Source organism: Tupaia chinensis, unplaced genomic scaffold, assembly GCF_000334495.1.
Source record: "Tupaia chinensis unplaced genomic scaffold, TupChi_1.0 Scaffold143921_1, whole genome shotgun sequence".
NCBI classification, from domain to species: Eukaryota; Metazoa; Chordata; class Mammalia; order Scandentia; family Tupaiidae; genus Tupaia; species Tupaia belangeri.
This window is the reverse complement of record NW_006203772.1, coordinates 1,060,354-1,076,116: the sequence shown is the minus strand read 5'-3', so window position 1 is coordinate 1,076,116 and position 15,763 is coordinate 1,060,354. Positions and strand designations below refer to the sequence as shown.

General features: G+C 38.3%; 1 protein-coding gene across 1 annotated transcript; it reads right to left on the bottom strand.

Annotated features, from left to right (window-relative positions):
- Positions 1-8,179: 8,179 nt before the first annotated feature.
- CRYBA1 (crystallin beta A1) lies at positions 8,180-14,288 on the bottom strand. The gene is made up of 4 exons (XM_027767131.1): positions 13,993-14,288; positions 11,530-11,671; positions 10,049-10,191; positions 8,180-8,715 (listed from the first exon to the last, which is right to left on the bottom strand). The coding sequence occupies exons 1-4, from the start codon at positions 14,166-14,168 to the stop codon at positions 8,568-8,570; spliced, it is 609 nt and encodes a 202-aa protein (XP_027622932.1). The 5' UTR covers positions 14,169-14,288; the 3' UTR covers positions 8,180-8,567.
- Between the last annotated feature and the right edge of the window lie 1,475 nt (positions 14,289-15,763).

Genomic DNA, 15,763 nt, shown 5'->3' with positions numbered 1-15,763 from the left:
TCTGTAAATTCCATGATAATTTTCCAGCAAAATCTAAAAGGGGAAGGAAAAAAATCTCATGAAAACTAAAACTTTTCATGTTTTTAGCCAGTGAGGAGGTAATAAACCCCACATATAGGTGTGTTTTCATGCAAACTATACTTCTGAGCTTATTAGCTTATAATTATATCTTAATAAATATATTTTATTACTAGAGCAAAATGGGTTTTTATGAAAATAATGTGAAAATCTGGAAATTTTCTTTTGGGCAGAGAATAGCATTAGCCCTGTCTCATCATCATATTGCCATCCTATTGCACTGCAGCTATGTATAGCATGCTAAAATAAATTTGTGTGTGTGTGTGTGTGTGTGTGTGTGTGTGTGTGTGTGTGTGTGTGTGGAAACTAAGGGTCCAATTTAAGATTGGGTGATGTTAGTGGCATAATAACAAGTTCTCTGGCCTGACATAGCATCACATAACACACACAGAAATTAGTATATCCATGTATGTCAAATACAGGTTAAAATAGCAGGGCATTTATGTAGAGTTGTACTCTTGTAATAAAAGTAAACTGGATCCCCTAGGGTATGTAGGGAGAAAGTAATTACTTTTGCTCTACTCCTTTGCTTAAGAAATGTCCAGTTTTGAGTAACTGCAGTGTGGATGGTTTTCTTGTTTTGCTGATTATTTGATGAGGCTTTTAACAAATAGTTGATGAAAGAAGCCATTGGATTTAACATAGAGTAGAGAAAATATCCTTAGTCTGGATTTCTGCCCTGCTTAGATTTTAAAAGTATAAGCATGGATTGCCAATTCCATTTGATGTTAACAAAACTTTTTTACTATATATATATATACATGTATGTGTGTGTGTATATGTGTGTATGTGTGTGTATATAATATAATAACTTATTGTATCAGTCCAGATTTAGAAACTTGTGGTAGGCCAGTTCCAGATAGTTTCATTTCACCTGTAAACTGTATCACTTTTACTGATGTTGTAATTTTCAAATGTATAATATGTTTACAGATGTGCCCTGCATTTAGTCTGCCTTGTTCCTATTTTGATTTTTGTTGAGTCTCCTGCCTGCTTGCCAAAAGCTAGGATGCTTCAGGCCCATGTACAATTGAAAACAGAGGCATCCTTGAGCTTTAAAGCATTGAACAAACTGGAAAATGCAACATACCACATACTGAAGTGAAGTCTGTGTTTTTATGTTTTTTTTTTTTAATAAAAATTTTTTAAAAGGTAAAAAATATATATATATATATAAGATTGATTAAAGGAAAAGAAAGACTCCAGTTGTTTTTACAGGTTTTAAAGTTCTGCTGTGTGTTCAATTGCCTTGTGTAACCACTTGTCGCCTTAGGGCCAGATTACTCCTATCCCCACCATCACTCCCTTTTTTTTAAATGTCCATTTTGCTTGCCTGGAATTTTAAAGTTCTCACAACTCACAAGAAACTTTCTGGGTTTTTAAAATAACAGGATGAATGAAAAAAAAAATATATATATATATATATATGTATACACACACATAGACACACACACACAGGAAAAAAACCACCCAGCCTCCATCTGAATTGGGCTTTTTAACTTAGAAGCAACACTTCAGTATATTTAGAAAGCTGCTGCTTTCCTAATTCCCTTCTATATCCCTCAGGCCTCCATGTTCAGAGAAGCCAAAAAGAGAATGTATCCCTTCTCTGTTTGTCCAAAGGTTTTTGAGAGTCTCACTTCTAGATGAAACAGTACATTTCACTTTGATTTCTCCACTGAAATTTCCTTGATTCTGTGGTTAGAGGTATATAGTTAGGAATGTCTCTCAACTTTCTGGGAACCCTGATGCCCCATCATATTAACTGTCAGTATTTTGGGGGCATTGGGTTAATGGACTGAATTGCCTAGGTACAAGCAGGACTTTGGGACAAATCTCCTTTGTGCTGTTTGGTAACTTTTAACTTGCTACTTGTCTCAATCTTTCTCCTTAGGTCCTCACACAATTCTTAACAGAGCACTTATTAAAAAAAATCTTAAGAGTTGATCTGTTTTCTGATTATTTTGTGTAAGCTTCTAAACAACCTTCAGCTGTGATTAAGTTAGCACATTTAAATAACATTAATGTGTTATTGTTTGGTATAAAGAATTATCCTTCGACTCAGAGTATTAGTACTGTAGCATAAACCAAATACAGTCTAGAGGGGATTTTTAACATCCCTCCATTATAAAGACTGAAAAAGGTGTGTGTGTATGTGTACGTTTGTTGAACGCTTGTGTGTGAGAAAATGATGGAGATATTAAAGATTAGTAAATGAATGTGTGTAAGGCATTAGTATTCAGAATGAACTGTATTTATTTTGTGCCATTTGTTTTCATTACACAGAATAAAGTCAGGTGGTTTAAATCCTTAAAAAGGGTAGTATTTGAAAAATGGCACTAAGAATGAAATCATGACCTATTTTTTTAATAGCTATGAAGATACTAATTATGGGGTGAAGTTTTCTTTAAATTTGTTTTTATTGTAGGCTTCTGTGTCACATACCACTCGTATTAGATGTCTTGAATAATCTCCTTTACCTACAAAAGACAGGGTGTATTTATCTTTCTCTAGTCACCCCCATTTTGCTGAACTGAAGTTAATTGCATAGCCTTTCCTTAGTAATGAACCTTCAAATAAGATGTATTTACAGCATTTGTTAATATTTTTTTTCCCTTGAAATAAATGGCTGGAGAGTTTCTCTATTTTAGAATTTTGCTGTCCTCCTTAATCATCTGCTTACCTAATCACCACTCAGAATCTGCAAAAAGTTTATAAAGGAAAAACAGTGCTGCATTGTTTTCTTAAAAACAAACAAACAAACAAACAAACTGTTTTTAGGGAAAATACGACAAACCTCAACTATGAAAGTTGTTCACAATATAAAATGTTTCTTCACAAAACATTACATAGCAGCAATAGTTTCATTCTTGGTTGTTAGGCTTGTTGCTAATCCACATCTGAGGCATCTAGTGGTTTCTTTCTCTTTTGTAATTGGTATAAACTTTTTTAAACACAAAAAGCCATTTAGTGTAAGGTTGTATGTCATGTACCAAATGGTCACAGGCAAGGAGGTTGGAAGAGGACTTCACTCAACTTAAAATTCTACTAAGGGAGGAATCATTTTGCAAGCCTTTTTCTTCAGAGAAAAAGATGAAAAGTCAATTTCTAAGGGTTATGGGTAGTTATGCCACTGGACAGCCATGTCCTCAACATAATCCCTCTTGAATATATTTGTGAACTGAGGAGAACAGATACACTATAGTGGGATGAATATATAATGAACAATAGTTTTTTTTATCATATCTGTTGATGTACCAGGCAAGGTAGATTGTGATAGAGCAGTCTCAATATTTTAATCCATAATTAAAGGAAAGAGGGTAAGAGTTCTTCCTTCCCCAAAAGGATTGATGTTTGTTTAAAAGGGAGGAACAGAGGACAAGACGAGAAAGCATAAAGAGCTGCTCTCAGTTTGCCAGAGGCATGTAGGTTAACATTACTTTGTGTGTGTGTGTGTGTTGTTTTTTTTTTTTAATGTAATTAGTCAACAACATTAGGGTTTTTTAAATTGTGAAAAAGATGGGCTTCTGCTTGGTTATCTTAAATGTTTACTTAAAACTATACATCAATCTGTTCAGATATGTGAGAACCAGGACCACCCTGGATTGGTTTGAAGAATAATATAGCATTGGCTTTACTCAAAAGACCTGCTTTACTAGGTTGTAAATTTAATGTCACACCATTTTGCTGCTCTAAAAAGGTCTTAAAGTAGTTAAAGGATGCCAGCAGTAGTATGAATAGGGTTTTTAAGTTGTCTTCTTAAAAGCACCTAGTAAAGCATGAATGGTATATATTCTGCATTACTGGGAGTGTAAAATTGCAATTATGGGGTAGAAACTATCGCCAGCCGTTCTTACGTGATGGAATAACTGATTCAGACTTCATATTTATCCATAAAATTTTGTTATGACCAGAACTTTAAAGCCATTTTGTAATACTGCAGTATCCCTTTTCCACAGCCTTATTAAAATAGCTACAAACATTCATTTTCCAGTTCAGTTTCACTTTTCACTGATCAGAGTCATACTCTAGACCAACAAACCAACTTAAGGTAAATTATATAGCTTTCCATATACCCTTTTTTCCTCAGGTGCTAAAACAAAAGGCTCCAAAAATGGATACTGCTTTAGTAAAGTCTGCTTTATTTTTAAAATGCGTTTTTTTGGTATGAGTGGATTTTTTTGTTTTATTGTTTGTTTGTTTTTTTCCTTAGATGTAAAGGTTAGGTTTGTTAACAAAAGTGGTTTTAATATGTAAATATGAATGAATGCATTTAGTTTGCCCCTGTTTATTAGTCTGTTTTCATTCTTTATTGAAGAGGATGCTTTCATGATCTTCGATACATTTCATTAGGTATTGTTGCATTTTTAGAATGAAAATACAACTGTTTTCTGTCTTAGATTAATCCTGCTGCTGCTATGAGAACTGAAAATCAAGAATGTGATGCACTTTTTACATTTCTATATACCATACATATACCATAGGTTGCTCTAGTACCTTTCCTGTAGCACAGCCACTAATAAAGGTAAATGAATTTTAAAATTCTTTTTGAGAGGGAGTCAGTACATAGTAACTAATCCATTGTATTGCCCCATTATGGACAGTAACTTAGGAAAATAGAAATTCTGTTAAAACTACACTTTTTGGCCTTAAAATGTCTTCTACTACTGAAAATATTTTAAGTCTTTGTTTCTATTACTCTTTCTTCCTGCCCAAAAAAGAGGAATTGGGAAGAATGATTGAAAGGATGTAGTGTCATTGGTTTGTTGTTGGTCTTTCCGAAAGAAAACAATTGTCTACTATATAAGCTGGAGGCTTACTATTTTTTGTTTGTTTGAATTCAGAGGAGAAATAATGCTGCCCTGAACCAATCAGATGGTTTAATCAAATCAATCAACCTCTTAACTATTCTTTTCTAGTATATATTTACTTAGCACGGATAAATTAAGTAGAGTAGAATACTACTTGACTAGAGGAAAAGTCATTTCCCAAGTACATACCCAAACTTGAAGGAGAATGAACCCAAAATAATGGGAGAAAAACACCAAATGAGGTGGAGGAATATAAGAAAGATGTGTGGTCCAAAGCTATCTGGTTATATTTTGATGTTGCCAATATTGCAAAGCCAAAATTTTAATTTGCTTATTTAATATATTTGTTGGCCAGAGATCTATTTTTATATCAATGTGCCTTGCATGTATATTTAAAAAAAAAAAAAAGAAAAAAAAAAACACCTCGGAAAGGCCTGTAGTAATGTCTGAGATAGCTGATGGTTCTTACCACCTCACTGATTTTTATGCAGTGTGAAATGCTCATTATTGCCCAATTGGTGCTCTCTGATTAAAGTTACAGATATGTCAAACTGGAACTATTTTATAAACTGGGGAAGTGATTAAGTTTTGTTTTTGTTTTTGTTTTTTTTTTGTTGTTGTTCTTAGTCTGTTAGTGGCTGTTTTGTAGTGGGAAATAGTAAAAGGATTCTTCACTCCCTTTCCTCCCCCCACCCAGCACCTTCTTCAAGTAATGTGATGACACCATTTCTTGTGTGCTTTGAAAAAGTTTCAGCTTGTTGTCTCCTTTAGTGTTATGAAAAAGTGTTATAAAAAGCATTGTTTGCAAAATCAAGGGAGATGATGGAGTCCACTTTAATTTGGAATTCCGTGTGAGCTATGATCTAAGTTATCGGCTCTTTCCAACTTTAAAAATTTTTATTGTTAAAGCACCTTGCTTAGAAAATTTAAAATATTTATGTCTGCAACAATTGTCTCAATAATAAACTGTGCAATTTTTGTCATTAAAAAAAAATCTGAACTCTCCCTAATGTGACTTGTTAGTTTCTCTGTATTTCCTGCCAGTGTAAATGTGAAAAGCTTTGCTTGCATTACGTTTTAGAAATGCACTTTGCACACTCGAATTTTGCCGAAGCTCCGTGAAAAGGTTAGATATAAGTAGATGAATAAAGCTATGCACATGTTTTGAAAATTTAATTTGTGTGTCATTACCAGAAGTGACTTACCTGTCCCTACTACTTCCTGCTGTTTTTAGCTTTACCATCTTTGGAAATGTGGCTCAAAGTTACAGTTCTGGGCTAGTTCATCAGTGAAACTAGAAGAAAATTGGCACCTATTTCAGTAAGTTCAGTTTAAATGAGAGCTTATATCTGTTAAAGGGCTTTTCTCGAAACAAGGCAGTTTTATCAGCTTTACGAACCATTGAATGCTTTTAGTGAAATTTCAGTTTCTTTGATCAAATAAAAGTGGGAAGTAATTCAAGCTGAAATGAAGGAAGATCCTTTGCCACATGGAACTCTATGATAGTTTTTTTGACTTAAAACTAGTTTAAAGGATAGCATTTTTACCTTTATTGCTTTAGCATAAATTTGGTTTAATGGCTGATTGCTTTGAGATTAGGATCATTCAGTTGCTTAAAAACAAAGCACAGGTTGCTTTCAATTGCCCAAGCTGATTAGAGAAATTGGGCCTATTTGGTTTAATTGCAGCCTGCATATACTAAGTAGCTTTACTTCACATGTATGTGTACTTACAAAATTGTGTAAATATACTGGCCACATTGTCAAATCATCTTTTAAAAGATTTAAGTTTTTTTTTCTAATCTTTTTAGGACCTTTGTAGGAGAGGCTAATAAATTTAAGTGGTAGACATTACTAATGATAATTACCCTATACTCGTAGATTAAAAAGAAATATGTGTTTTATTACTTTTCCTATGTATAGAAGAGTGTTACTTCTCTGTCATCAAGTGTGCCCTTGATATATATTGTTGACTTTGAAAACACAGAAAACCCTTAATGTATCTTCATTGGTAGTGGTGGTTAAAAACTAAGCCTACTAGTCAAGAATTGAAAGGTGGCCAATAATGTGTGGCCTTAAAATACAGAAAGGCAGGAGCGTAAATCGTCATCTTAGATGGTTATGGTTGCTCTTCAACATCTGTCATTAGTTCAGTTATGTTCAGTCTCAGAACATACTGGAGGAGCAAAGTAATTTGTCCTTCATGCATAGAGATACTTAAGAGCTGAGTTACTTCTTAATCTGGGGGAGGGAAGAATGATCAGGGGAGTATAGTTTAGAGAATGTTTTTCCTTCCCCGCTCCAAAAAAAAATTGAATGTTTGGTTTTGCCCAATCAAAAAAGATATTTTTTTCTAGATATAAGAACAATGATGAGAAATTTACCCTTTTGCAAAATGCTTAGGTATTTGCTTTAGCTATTTGTGATATCATGGATTCTGAGGAAGTATCAGTTACATGATGATCTTCCTTTATTGATGTCTTACTTCATGTTCAGTGTTTTAAAAATATAAATTACATTCTACAACCATACCCCAGATTTACTTATTTTATCAGAAAAAAGAAAAATTTGAGAAATTTGTAGATCACATTAAGAGACATTAAGTGTACATTGTTGAATAAAAAAATTTAAAGTTTCTGAGGTCTTTGTGTTACCATCTTTTGTTTGCTTTGACTGAAAGTTAGAGTGTTAACATTGATTTCCTGCCCCCCCACCCCCAAGGAACTATAAAGAATTTAAATCTTAACATATACTATGGTCATAATATCTTTTTGGATTTGGGGCCATTATGATGCTTAGAATTAACATGTTTGTTGAAAATTTAGCTATAAAAGCAACTATCATGCTTTTTTGCAGGACATTGAGTCTTACATTCTTCCAATAGAAATAGAAGAAAAATGGAGCTTAAGCAGTTAAGCAACTAGAATGATAAGCTGCCAAGATTCTGGATTTATTCAGAACATTATATGGAAATAAATGTCAATACACAGTTGAGAACCTTTTTAACACTGATTCACACAGTGAAAAAGAAACAATGTCAGTATTAGGGGACTAGTAAAAACAAAAAAGATGGAAAGCCATTTATTAGAAGTGTATTTGTCAGAACCAACAGGTGACAATGGTTATGTCACTGGACTCCCATGTAGTTGACCGTGGTTTGAGTCCCAGACCTGGCGGCTGGAAACTCATGCTGGGCACATGTGTGTGCATGCCCAAAATCCCAAGAGAGGAATGAGGAGGCAAGATTGTGGCATGGCCATTTCTCCCAGGGTGTAGGGGGGTGATTTCTTGTCTGTCTTTCTGTTGAGCATATGTGCTCTATAGCAAAACTTTAAGATGTCATTATAGATACAACATTTGGGTTGTATACTTGATTGTGCTTTGAGATAGGGAATAACTATCCTTGGCCTGTTGAGTAACTTGTAAGGACACTAACGTTGGTTTGGAGTTTAAATGAAACTTGTCTAAAAATTCCCAGCCACCTAAGTGTGATTTGTGTGAAGCATGGCAGTTAACCCAGTCTACAAGGTGTTGTTTTTTTTTTTTTTTTAAATGACATTTATTGTGGATTTCAGCAGCTAACATTTGGAAGCAATGTCTGTGAGCAGAACATAAAATTCATTCTAGAGTGCTTAGCAAGATCTCATGCTTGAAGAATTTTCTTGGAGCCTTTAATCCACTACTGTTGAATACGGCGAATTGATTGGATTTGGGATGTCTGGGCATGAGAACCCCACTCTCTCCAATGTTTATAGTCTCCTCCATGATGGTCACATTCCAAGATATACTGGTATCCACGGTATCCAGGATACTGGTAGCAAACCCAGCTAGGAAATCAAAACACATTGCATTATTAAAACTAGTTAGGTACTTGGTCAACACTGCCAAGCCTGAGCCTCTTGAATACAGAATATAAGATACTTTTAAGAACCAGCAGATGGCATAGAGATTATGTTGTTGGACTCCCACATGGCCAACCATGGTTCAAGTCCTGAACCGGATGGCGTGAAAAACACCAGGCACATGTAGTGTGATTACAGTTAAATGAGTATAGTGTGCCCATCCCCTGGGGGTGACTTCTCACTTTGCCTCTCACTGTCTGTCTCTACCACAAGTGCACACTCCCTAAGGCAAATACCTCAAAAAAAAATATCTTTAGACTTAGGAAATAATGACCATTCTAAGTGTGGCAGGCACTGTAAGCATAATGCAGTGACAGCTAAACATTTCTCATTTTTATTTTTTTGAGTGATTTTTGCTATAGGGTATGCATGTTCCCTGGAGAGACAAAGCAAGAAATCACCCGCCCCCGCCCGGGTAGATGGCCCACTGCAATCCATTTTTCAATTTCAAAATTTGGAGCACACATACATGAATGTCCCCAGTGAATTTTAAGTCACGGGGTCTGGGGGTTGAGCCATGGTTGACTATATAGAATCCAGAAGAACCATTACACCGTCTGCTGATCCGATAGGTAAACATTTAACCTTAATCCTGAGAAAAGTTGTAAGACTAGATGACAAGCTCCTGTAGAGTACTATCTATCTGGGGGGGGGAAATCTGTAATCTTAAGTGATAAGAATTTAAGACTTAAAATAACTAATAACTGGGTGGGCAGGTGATGCTGAGGTTAAGGCGGCTGGATCCCACATGGCCCACTGTGCAGTCTGCATCCCAGACCCTGCAACTTGTTGGGGGGGAATTAAACGATGCTTTTGTGTGCATGCCCAAAATCTCAAGAGTGGAATAGAGAAGAGATTCCAGCGTGGCTGTCCCCCAAGGGACTATTTCTCACTTTTCTTCTACTTTTTGCGAGTTCACATGTCATAGAGCAAAACTAGAAAAAATAAAATGACTAGTAACAGATACCTATACCAATGTAGCACAGTGTATGAAATCTGATAAAACATGACTTAAGATACAACAAGACTGGGCCAGCAGGTGGCATGGTGGTTAAGGTGCTGGCCTCCCACATGGCCAACTGCAGTTGAAGCCCCAGACATGGTAATTTGCTTTCTCACTTTCTCTTTCTGTCCCTCTCTGGTCAAATTGAAATAAAGTAAAATAAAATAATTCTTAAATAAAAAAAAAAAGATTCAACAAGACTTCCACCTGCTGCAGTTACTTGGAAGTATATTCCAATCATGTTTTTGAACTTACGCTCCACATTGTATCTTCATGGAACCAACTTCATTGTTGAACCATCCCATAGCTTGCAAGGAGGGATAGTCATCACAGATCTCCCATTGGCGTCCAATAAAGTTTTCTTTCTCAAAGATGGTAATCTTAGACTCCTTATGATTCTGTAATTGAGCAATTGTTTTACAGTGTTTAGTGCTAGTGTTAAGATTACTGTGTTTCTTTCTTTGAACTTTTCTGGTTTATAAAAGGAAGTACGTGGTCATGATTGAAAAAAGACTCAGTATAGAGATTTATAAGGGAAAAGTTATCGTTGACTCTGTTTAATCCAATTAAAATACTTTAACTTTTAGAGTGTACAAATACTAGGTGACATACTGAAAAACGATCGAAACATGGGAACAGCAGTTAGCATAATGGCTATGTCTCTGGATTCCCATGTAGTTGACCACGATTCGAGTCCCGGACCTGGTGGCTTAAACTCATTCCAGGCATGTATGCATGCTTGGCCAAGATGCTGAGAGGAGATTGGAGGAGAAGGGGTTGCTGTGTGGCCATCCCCCCCAATGGGGGATGATTTCTCACTTTCTGTCTGTCTGTCTGTCTCTCTCTCTCTGTCTTCCTGTTGAGCACATGCACCTTATAGTAAAAACCTCTCCAAAAGGGGGAAAAAAACTAACAAAACATGATAGCAAGTAGTGGGGAGCAGTTGTCTGAAACACCACCAGAGAGCTTTCTTGGTGATGAGATTGTTCTATATAGGATCAGGGTGTTGGTGAGGTGGGTAGCTACATTCTCCCAAACTCATGAGAATATACTTAGATAGAATGTATACATTTTACAGAAAACAATGAAAAGGAACATGAAATACAACTGTTTAGGTTACCTTTTCTACCAGGTGAATTTTGATAGGACTTTGAATAAGGTGAGATTAAAATAATCAGAAAAGTCATGAGATGCATACTGAATCTAGCCCAGCCTCCCTCCAATGTAGGGGTCATTTTCAATACACCCCTGAAAGTTGTTCTGCTTCTGCTTGAACTCTTCTGAAAACCTTAAAAACATCTTAGCCTGATACATTATTGAATATTTAGTGTTAGAAGTAAGGTGGTTATAAATTAATAGGAGATACTAGAAAACTTGGCTACTAATTCAGTCATCCTCCTTATATCAACATTTCCCTATTGCTGCAATCAAATGTTACACAGTTGGAATTTAACTGGCCAAAGATTTACTTTCTACTGCATGGTAAGTGCTTTTACCAGTTCACTAGTGTTTCACCAGTTGACTGAGCTCTTGAGTATCTATTTGCCACCTACAAGACCCTTATTTTAACACAATAATACCAGCAGGTAGACAGAAGTCGAATGGCATACTTGGAGCAGTGTTTTGCTTTCCTCTCTCCTGCCGCATTTGGTATAACTGATGAGAAGTAACATAAATGTCTATGCCCTCTCTTTGCCCATCCCTTACATGAACAGAAGTAAAAATTCCAGACTCACTGCAGAACAGATAGGGCGGAAGGACATGAGACGCTCAATGTGGTAGGCGTTACTCCCGCTCCAAGCATCCCAGCGAGGGTATTCTCCTCTCTCCAGAATGAACTGTTGCCCACAGAAGCTGGTATGTTCATAACCAATCCATCTGCCAAAGACATAATAGGGTCTATGTTTATGGTGTTCATAGCTTCAGGGAGAAGGTATCTTTTGTTTTATACAGATAAGTTAATAGGCAAAATTTCAAGCCAAGACCAGGAAAGCCATACAGAGTAATAAATTTAGCACAAGAGGTGGGAATGAACTGGCAACTACACTAACCATGTTTGTAAATGTAATAATTTGGGGATTATCCAGTGGCCTAGGTGATGTGCATTAACAAAGCTAGTCTAAAGTTTTGTTTTCTTCCTAAATCATCTATTCTCTACCTAGAGCTCCAGGTTCAGGATCTAGTGACTGTTGGTTTGGTTCTAACCAAGCCTGTTGGCTTCTTCCTAAAGAAGCGAAGGGATGAACAGGCAGCTGACAGATGACTAGTCCATACGTATATATACCTTATTTACTGTGTAACACCTCTGTTCAGCTTTCCACACTTGGGTCTCCATTAATAATACATTTAAGCCCATTTTAAAGGACTGAAGAGCTCAATTTTGATGGCAAGCAACTTGTGTATCCTATCCGTGGGCAAAGCCAGCTGACCTAGGCTAAGAGAGCTTTTTCCTTACAGGTTTTCAGGTTATAGTAAAGGCCTCAACTACTTTACCTAGAGAAGACTCAAATGAGAGGGCTTCCTTTGCCAAGGTGATTAACCGTCAAAAGTAAATTCTTGAAAGACAAGGAACTAACAAATCTCTGGAGTCCCAGTGTTGAGTTCCTTTTTATTTTTTTTTTAAAGTATACTATTTTTTGGGAACCAGCAGTTAGTGTAATGGCTATGTTGCTGGATTCCCACATAGTCAACCGTGATTTGCGTCCCAGACCCAGTGGCTTAAATCTCACACCGGGCGCGTGTGCGTGTGTGCCCAAGATCCCAAGAGAATGGAGGAGAAGGGATTGCGGCATGGCCATCCTCCCTGGGGGGTGATTTCTCGCTCTCTGTCTCTATGTCTCTCTCGGACTGGCTGGCGAGTGCACGTGCCCTATAGCGAAAAACCTCTCAAAAAAAAAAAAAAGAAAGAAAGTATACTATTTTTTAATTTTATTATTGAGAGAGGGAGAGTGAGAAAGCAAGCCAGTAGATCCAGGACTCGAACTGTGGTCAGCCATGTGGGAGTCTAGCACCTTAACCACCACACAACTGCTGGCCCTAGAGTTTTTGTTTTTGTTTTGTTTTGTTTTGTTTTAAATAAGCTGTCTGCTCTGGGACGTGCAGGGGGAGAGTTAGTCATACAGAGGCTGCTGTTTCACGATTTCCTCTCAACCTATTGACTGCAGGTAAGGGTCCCGTTGCTGTTCTGAGAGAATTCTAGGCAGTGGCCTGTGGACTCCAGAAGCACACTTAGTACTGTCACTAACCCCAGTCATTCGTCATATATGAGGGGTCTTGAAACAAGTTTTTGAAAAGAGCCAGCCTGAGCACAGGGATTTAAATGTTGTGCATCAGGAGCCAGATCACGAATGGCCAACTACTGCAATTTGAATCCAGGCCCTAGTGGCTTAAACATGCCAGACATGTATGTATACCATGCCCCAAATCCTAGCGAGGTGAAATGGAGGCAAAGGATTGCAGTGTGACCACGCCCCACTGGAGTATTCTTTCTCTCTTCCCTCACTCTGACTAGCACAATTAAAGAAAAAGCTTGTGAAAAATGTGTATTATGAAAAAAAAATGCATGGATTTGAAACATGTTTTATGACTAAATAAATTTGCATTTCAATTCCATCTTTCCTAGAATGATGTACAGTCCACTTGTGGGACCAGCAGTGAGCATAATGGCCATGCCGCTGGACTCCCACGTAGTCGACCGCGGTTCGCGTCCCGGACCCGATGGCTTAAAACTCACGCCGGGCACGTGTGCATGCGTGCCCAAGATCCTGAGAGGAGAATGGAGGAGAAGGGGTTGCGGTGTGGCCATCCCCCCTGGGGGATGATTTCTTGCTTTCTAGCCCTCTTTCTCTGTCTGGTGAGCGCACGCGCCCTATAGCAAAAACCTCTCCAAAAAAAAAAGCCCCCTTGTATATTTATTTAAACTCTCACCATCCCTGCAAATCTATTGGGTTGTCAGGAAAGTCATAATGCATTTTACATAGAAAAATACCTCTTGACTTCCCTGAAAACCTAATAGTACGAAGCCACCAGGAACCTCATGTTCTGCAAGTAGTGATTTCTTTTGAGTTTACTTAAGGATTCTTTCCAAGAAATAATCAGAGTCTGGGGGAACATATTTATAACCCCAGTCCACTGTATGATTCTATGTCTGAAGGGACCTGAAATAAGGGACCTGCGGTTCTGCTGAGGTCCATACTTACGCGCCACATTCCACCTTCAGAGACCGGACATTATCAAAACCACGTTCGGAGACATTTGGGCAGGAGCTTGTGAACTCCATCCTCTTGCCCTGGAAGTTCTCCTGGTCATAGATGGTTATCTGAAATGGGATCCAATAGGGCAATAGAACTAGAATCTGGTACATCAGAAAGAGCATAGAGTCAGGCTAACAGCTTAGCTTGTGTCGTCTGACCCTGTGCTTTCTGTCACCAGCTGTGTAGCCCAAGATGTCTGAAGAGGTCCCTTACAGTCTAGGAGGATAGAGGGACAGGTTTGAAGTAACACCACTGGTTGGTAATATTTCCATGTGGGGGTATCGGTTTATGCCAGGGACAATGGACAGCCCATGGACAGACCAAAGCCCTGTGAACCCTCATTTCACTGTATTTCCTGTGTAAATGTAGCTCAGACTGGGAGTCCCATAAGCTCTCTATAGATTCTTAGTTTCTGTGCCATACCCACTATAGAAACCTAAGGTTTTATAAAGGGAAAGTTGTGATAAACCCCTTTCATATCTCAAACTGGAATTTTCTTCTGGATCTGCCAGAAGACAACTCCCAAGCTCTGAACTGGTCTCAGAGTTGGCTCGATGAGGAGAGGACAGTGTTGAGGAAACATGAAAAGCTTAAGGATCAGCCACTTCACCAAATGGTTAAAACTAACTTTAGATAGGAACAGGGTCCTATGATTTATTTAGGATCTGGTGGCAAATCTCATTTCATTTATGGGCTCTCATTTTCTCCATAGGCATAATCCCCTTTGGGCTACTCTATTGTAAGATGACGTTTGCTTATGGAAGAGTTGACCTAAGAAACTAGGTATCATCTCCTGCCCAACTTAGTTTCCAAAGGTCATCTGTCCTCTGATCAAGACAGAAGGTATCCTGAGATCCTTTCTTCAGTAGCGTCTATAGGAGGTCAGTCTCTTCTCCTATAGATCAGTAATTCATTGCTCAGTCACTGTCCCATGCCCGGTGCTAGGCCTGCTCTGTGGTAGCATCTCAGCCCTCCACTGTTGGAGTCCTCAATTTTTCATGTGCTGGGGATGGGCTTACCTTCCATGGCCCCAGGGCCCCTGGCAAAGGATTGGTCTGAGCCATCTTGGTGGTTGGAAGGGTTTCTGGAAGACAGAAAGACACACTAGTGACAGCCTGTGTGGTGGGGATGGGGTGAAGGAGGTTGATGTTTGATAGACTTTGGCTGGGACCGTGGTTCTGCCACTCAGTTGTTCCATTGTTAAAGCTTCTACGTGAAGTTATTGTAAGGATTAGAAACAACAGTGCAAGAAAAGCACTGCGCAGGCTTTGTGACCTGATAAATGTCACTCCTGTCCTCTCACCTGTCTCTGGACGATAGCATTGTCTCAGTCTCACATGCCCCAATATGAACTTCCTGACAAGCATCTAGTCCAGACCTGTATGTGACAGACCACACAGCTAGCACGGCCCAGATCCCCACTCTGGCCTGCCCCCAATTTAAGGGCAGCCTGGGCTCTGCTCCTTCATAGGGTCACCCTCTCCTGGCTGCAGTGTGTGGCCACATTACCATTCCTTCTCTGCTTCTGTATTTCCTAGACCTACTTGACCTTGAGCTTACTTCCTTAGAGGTTTCCTGCTTTCTCCAGCCTGCAGCCCCTCACCTTCTTCCTTGATTTCCAGCACTCACTACAGTGCTGATCTATGGGCACACATGCACACGTGCCCGGCATGAGTTTAAGCCACCGAGTCCGGGACTCGAACCACGTTGAACTACA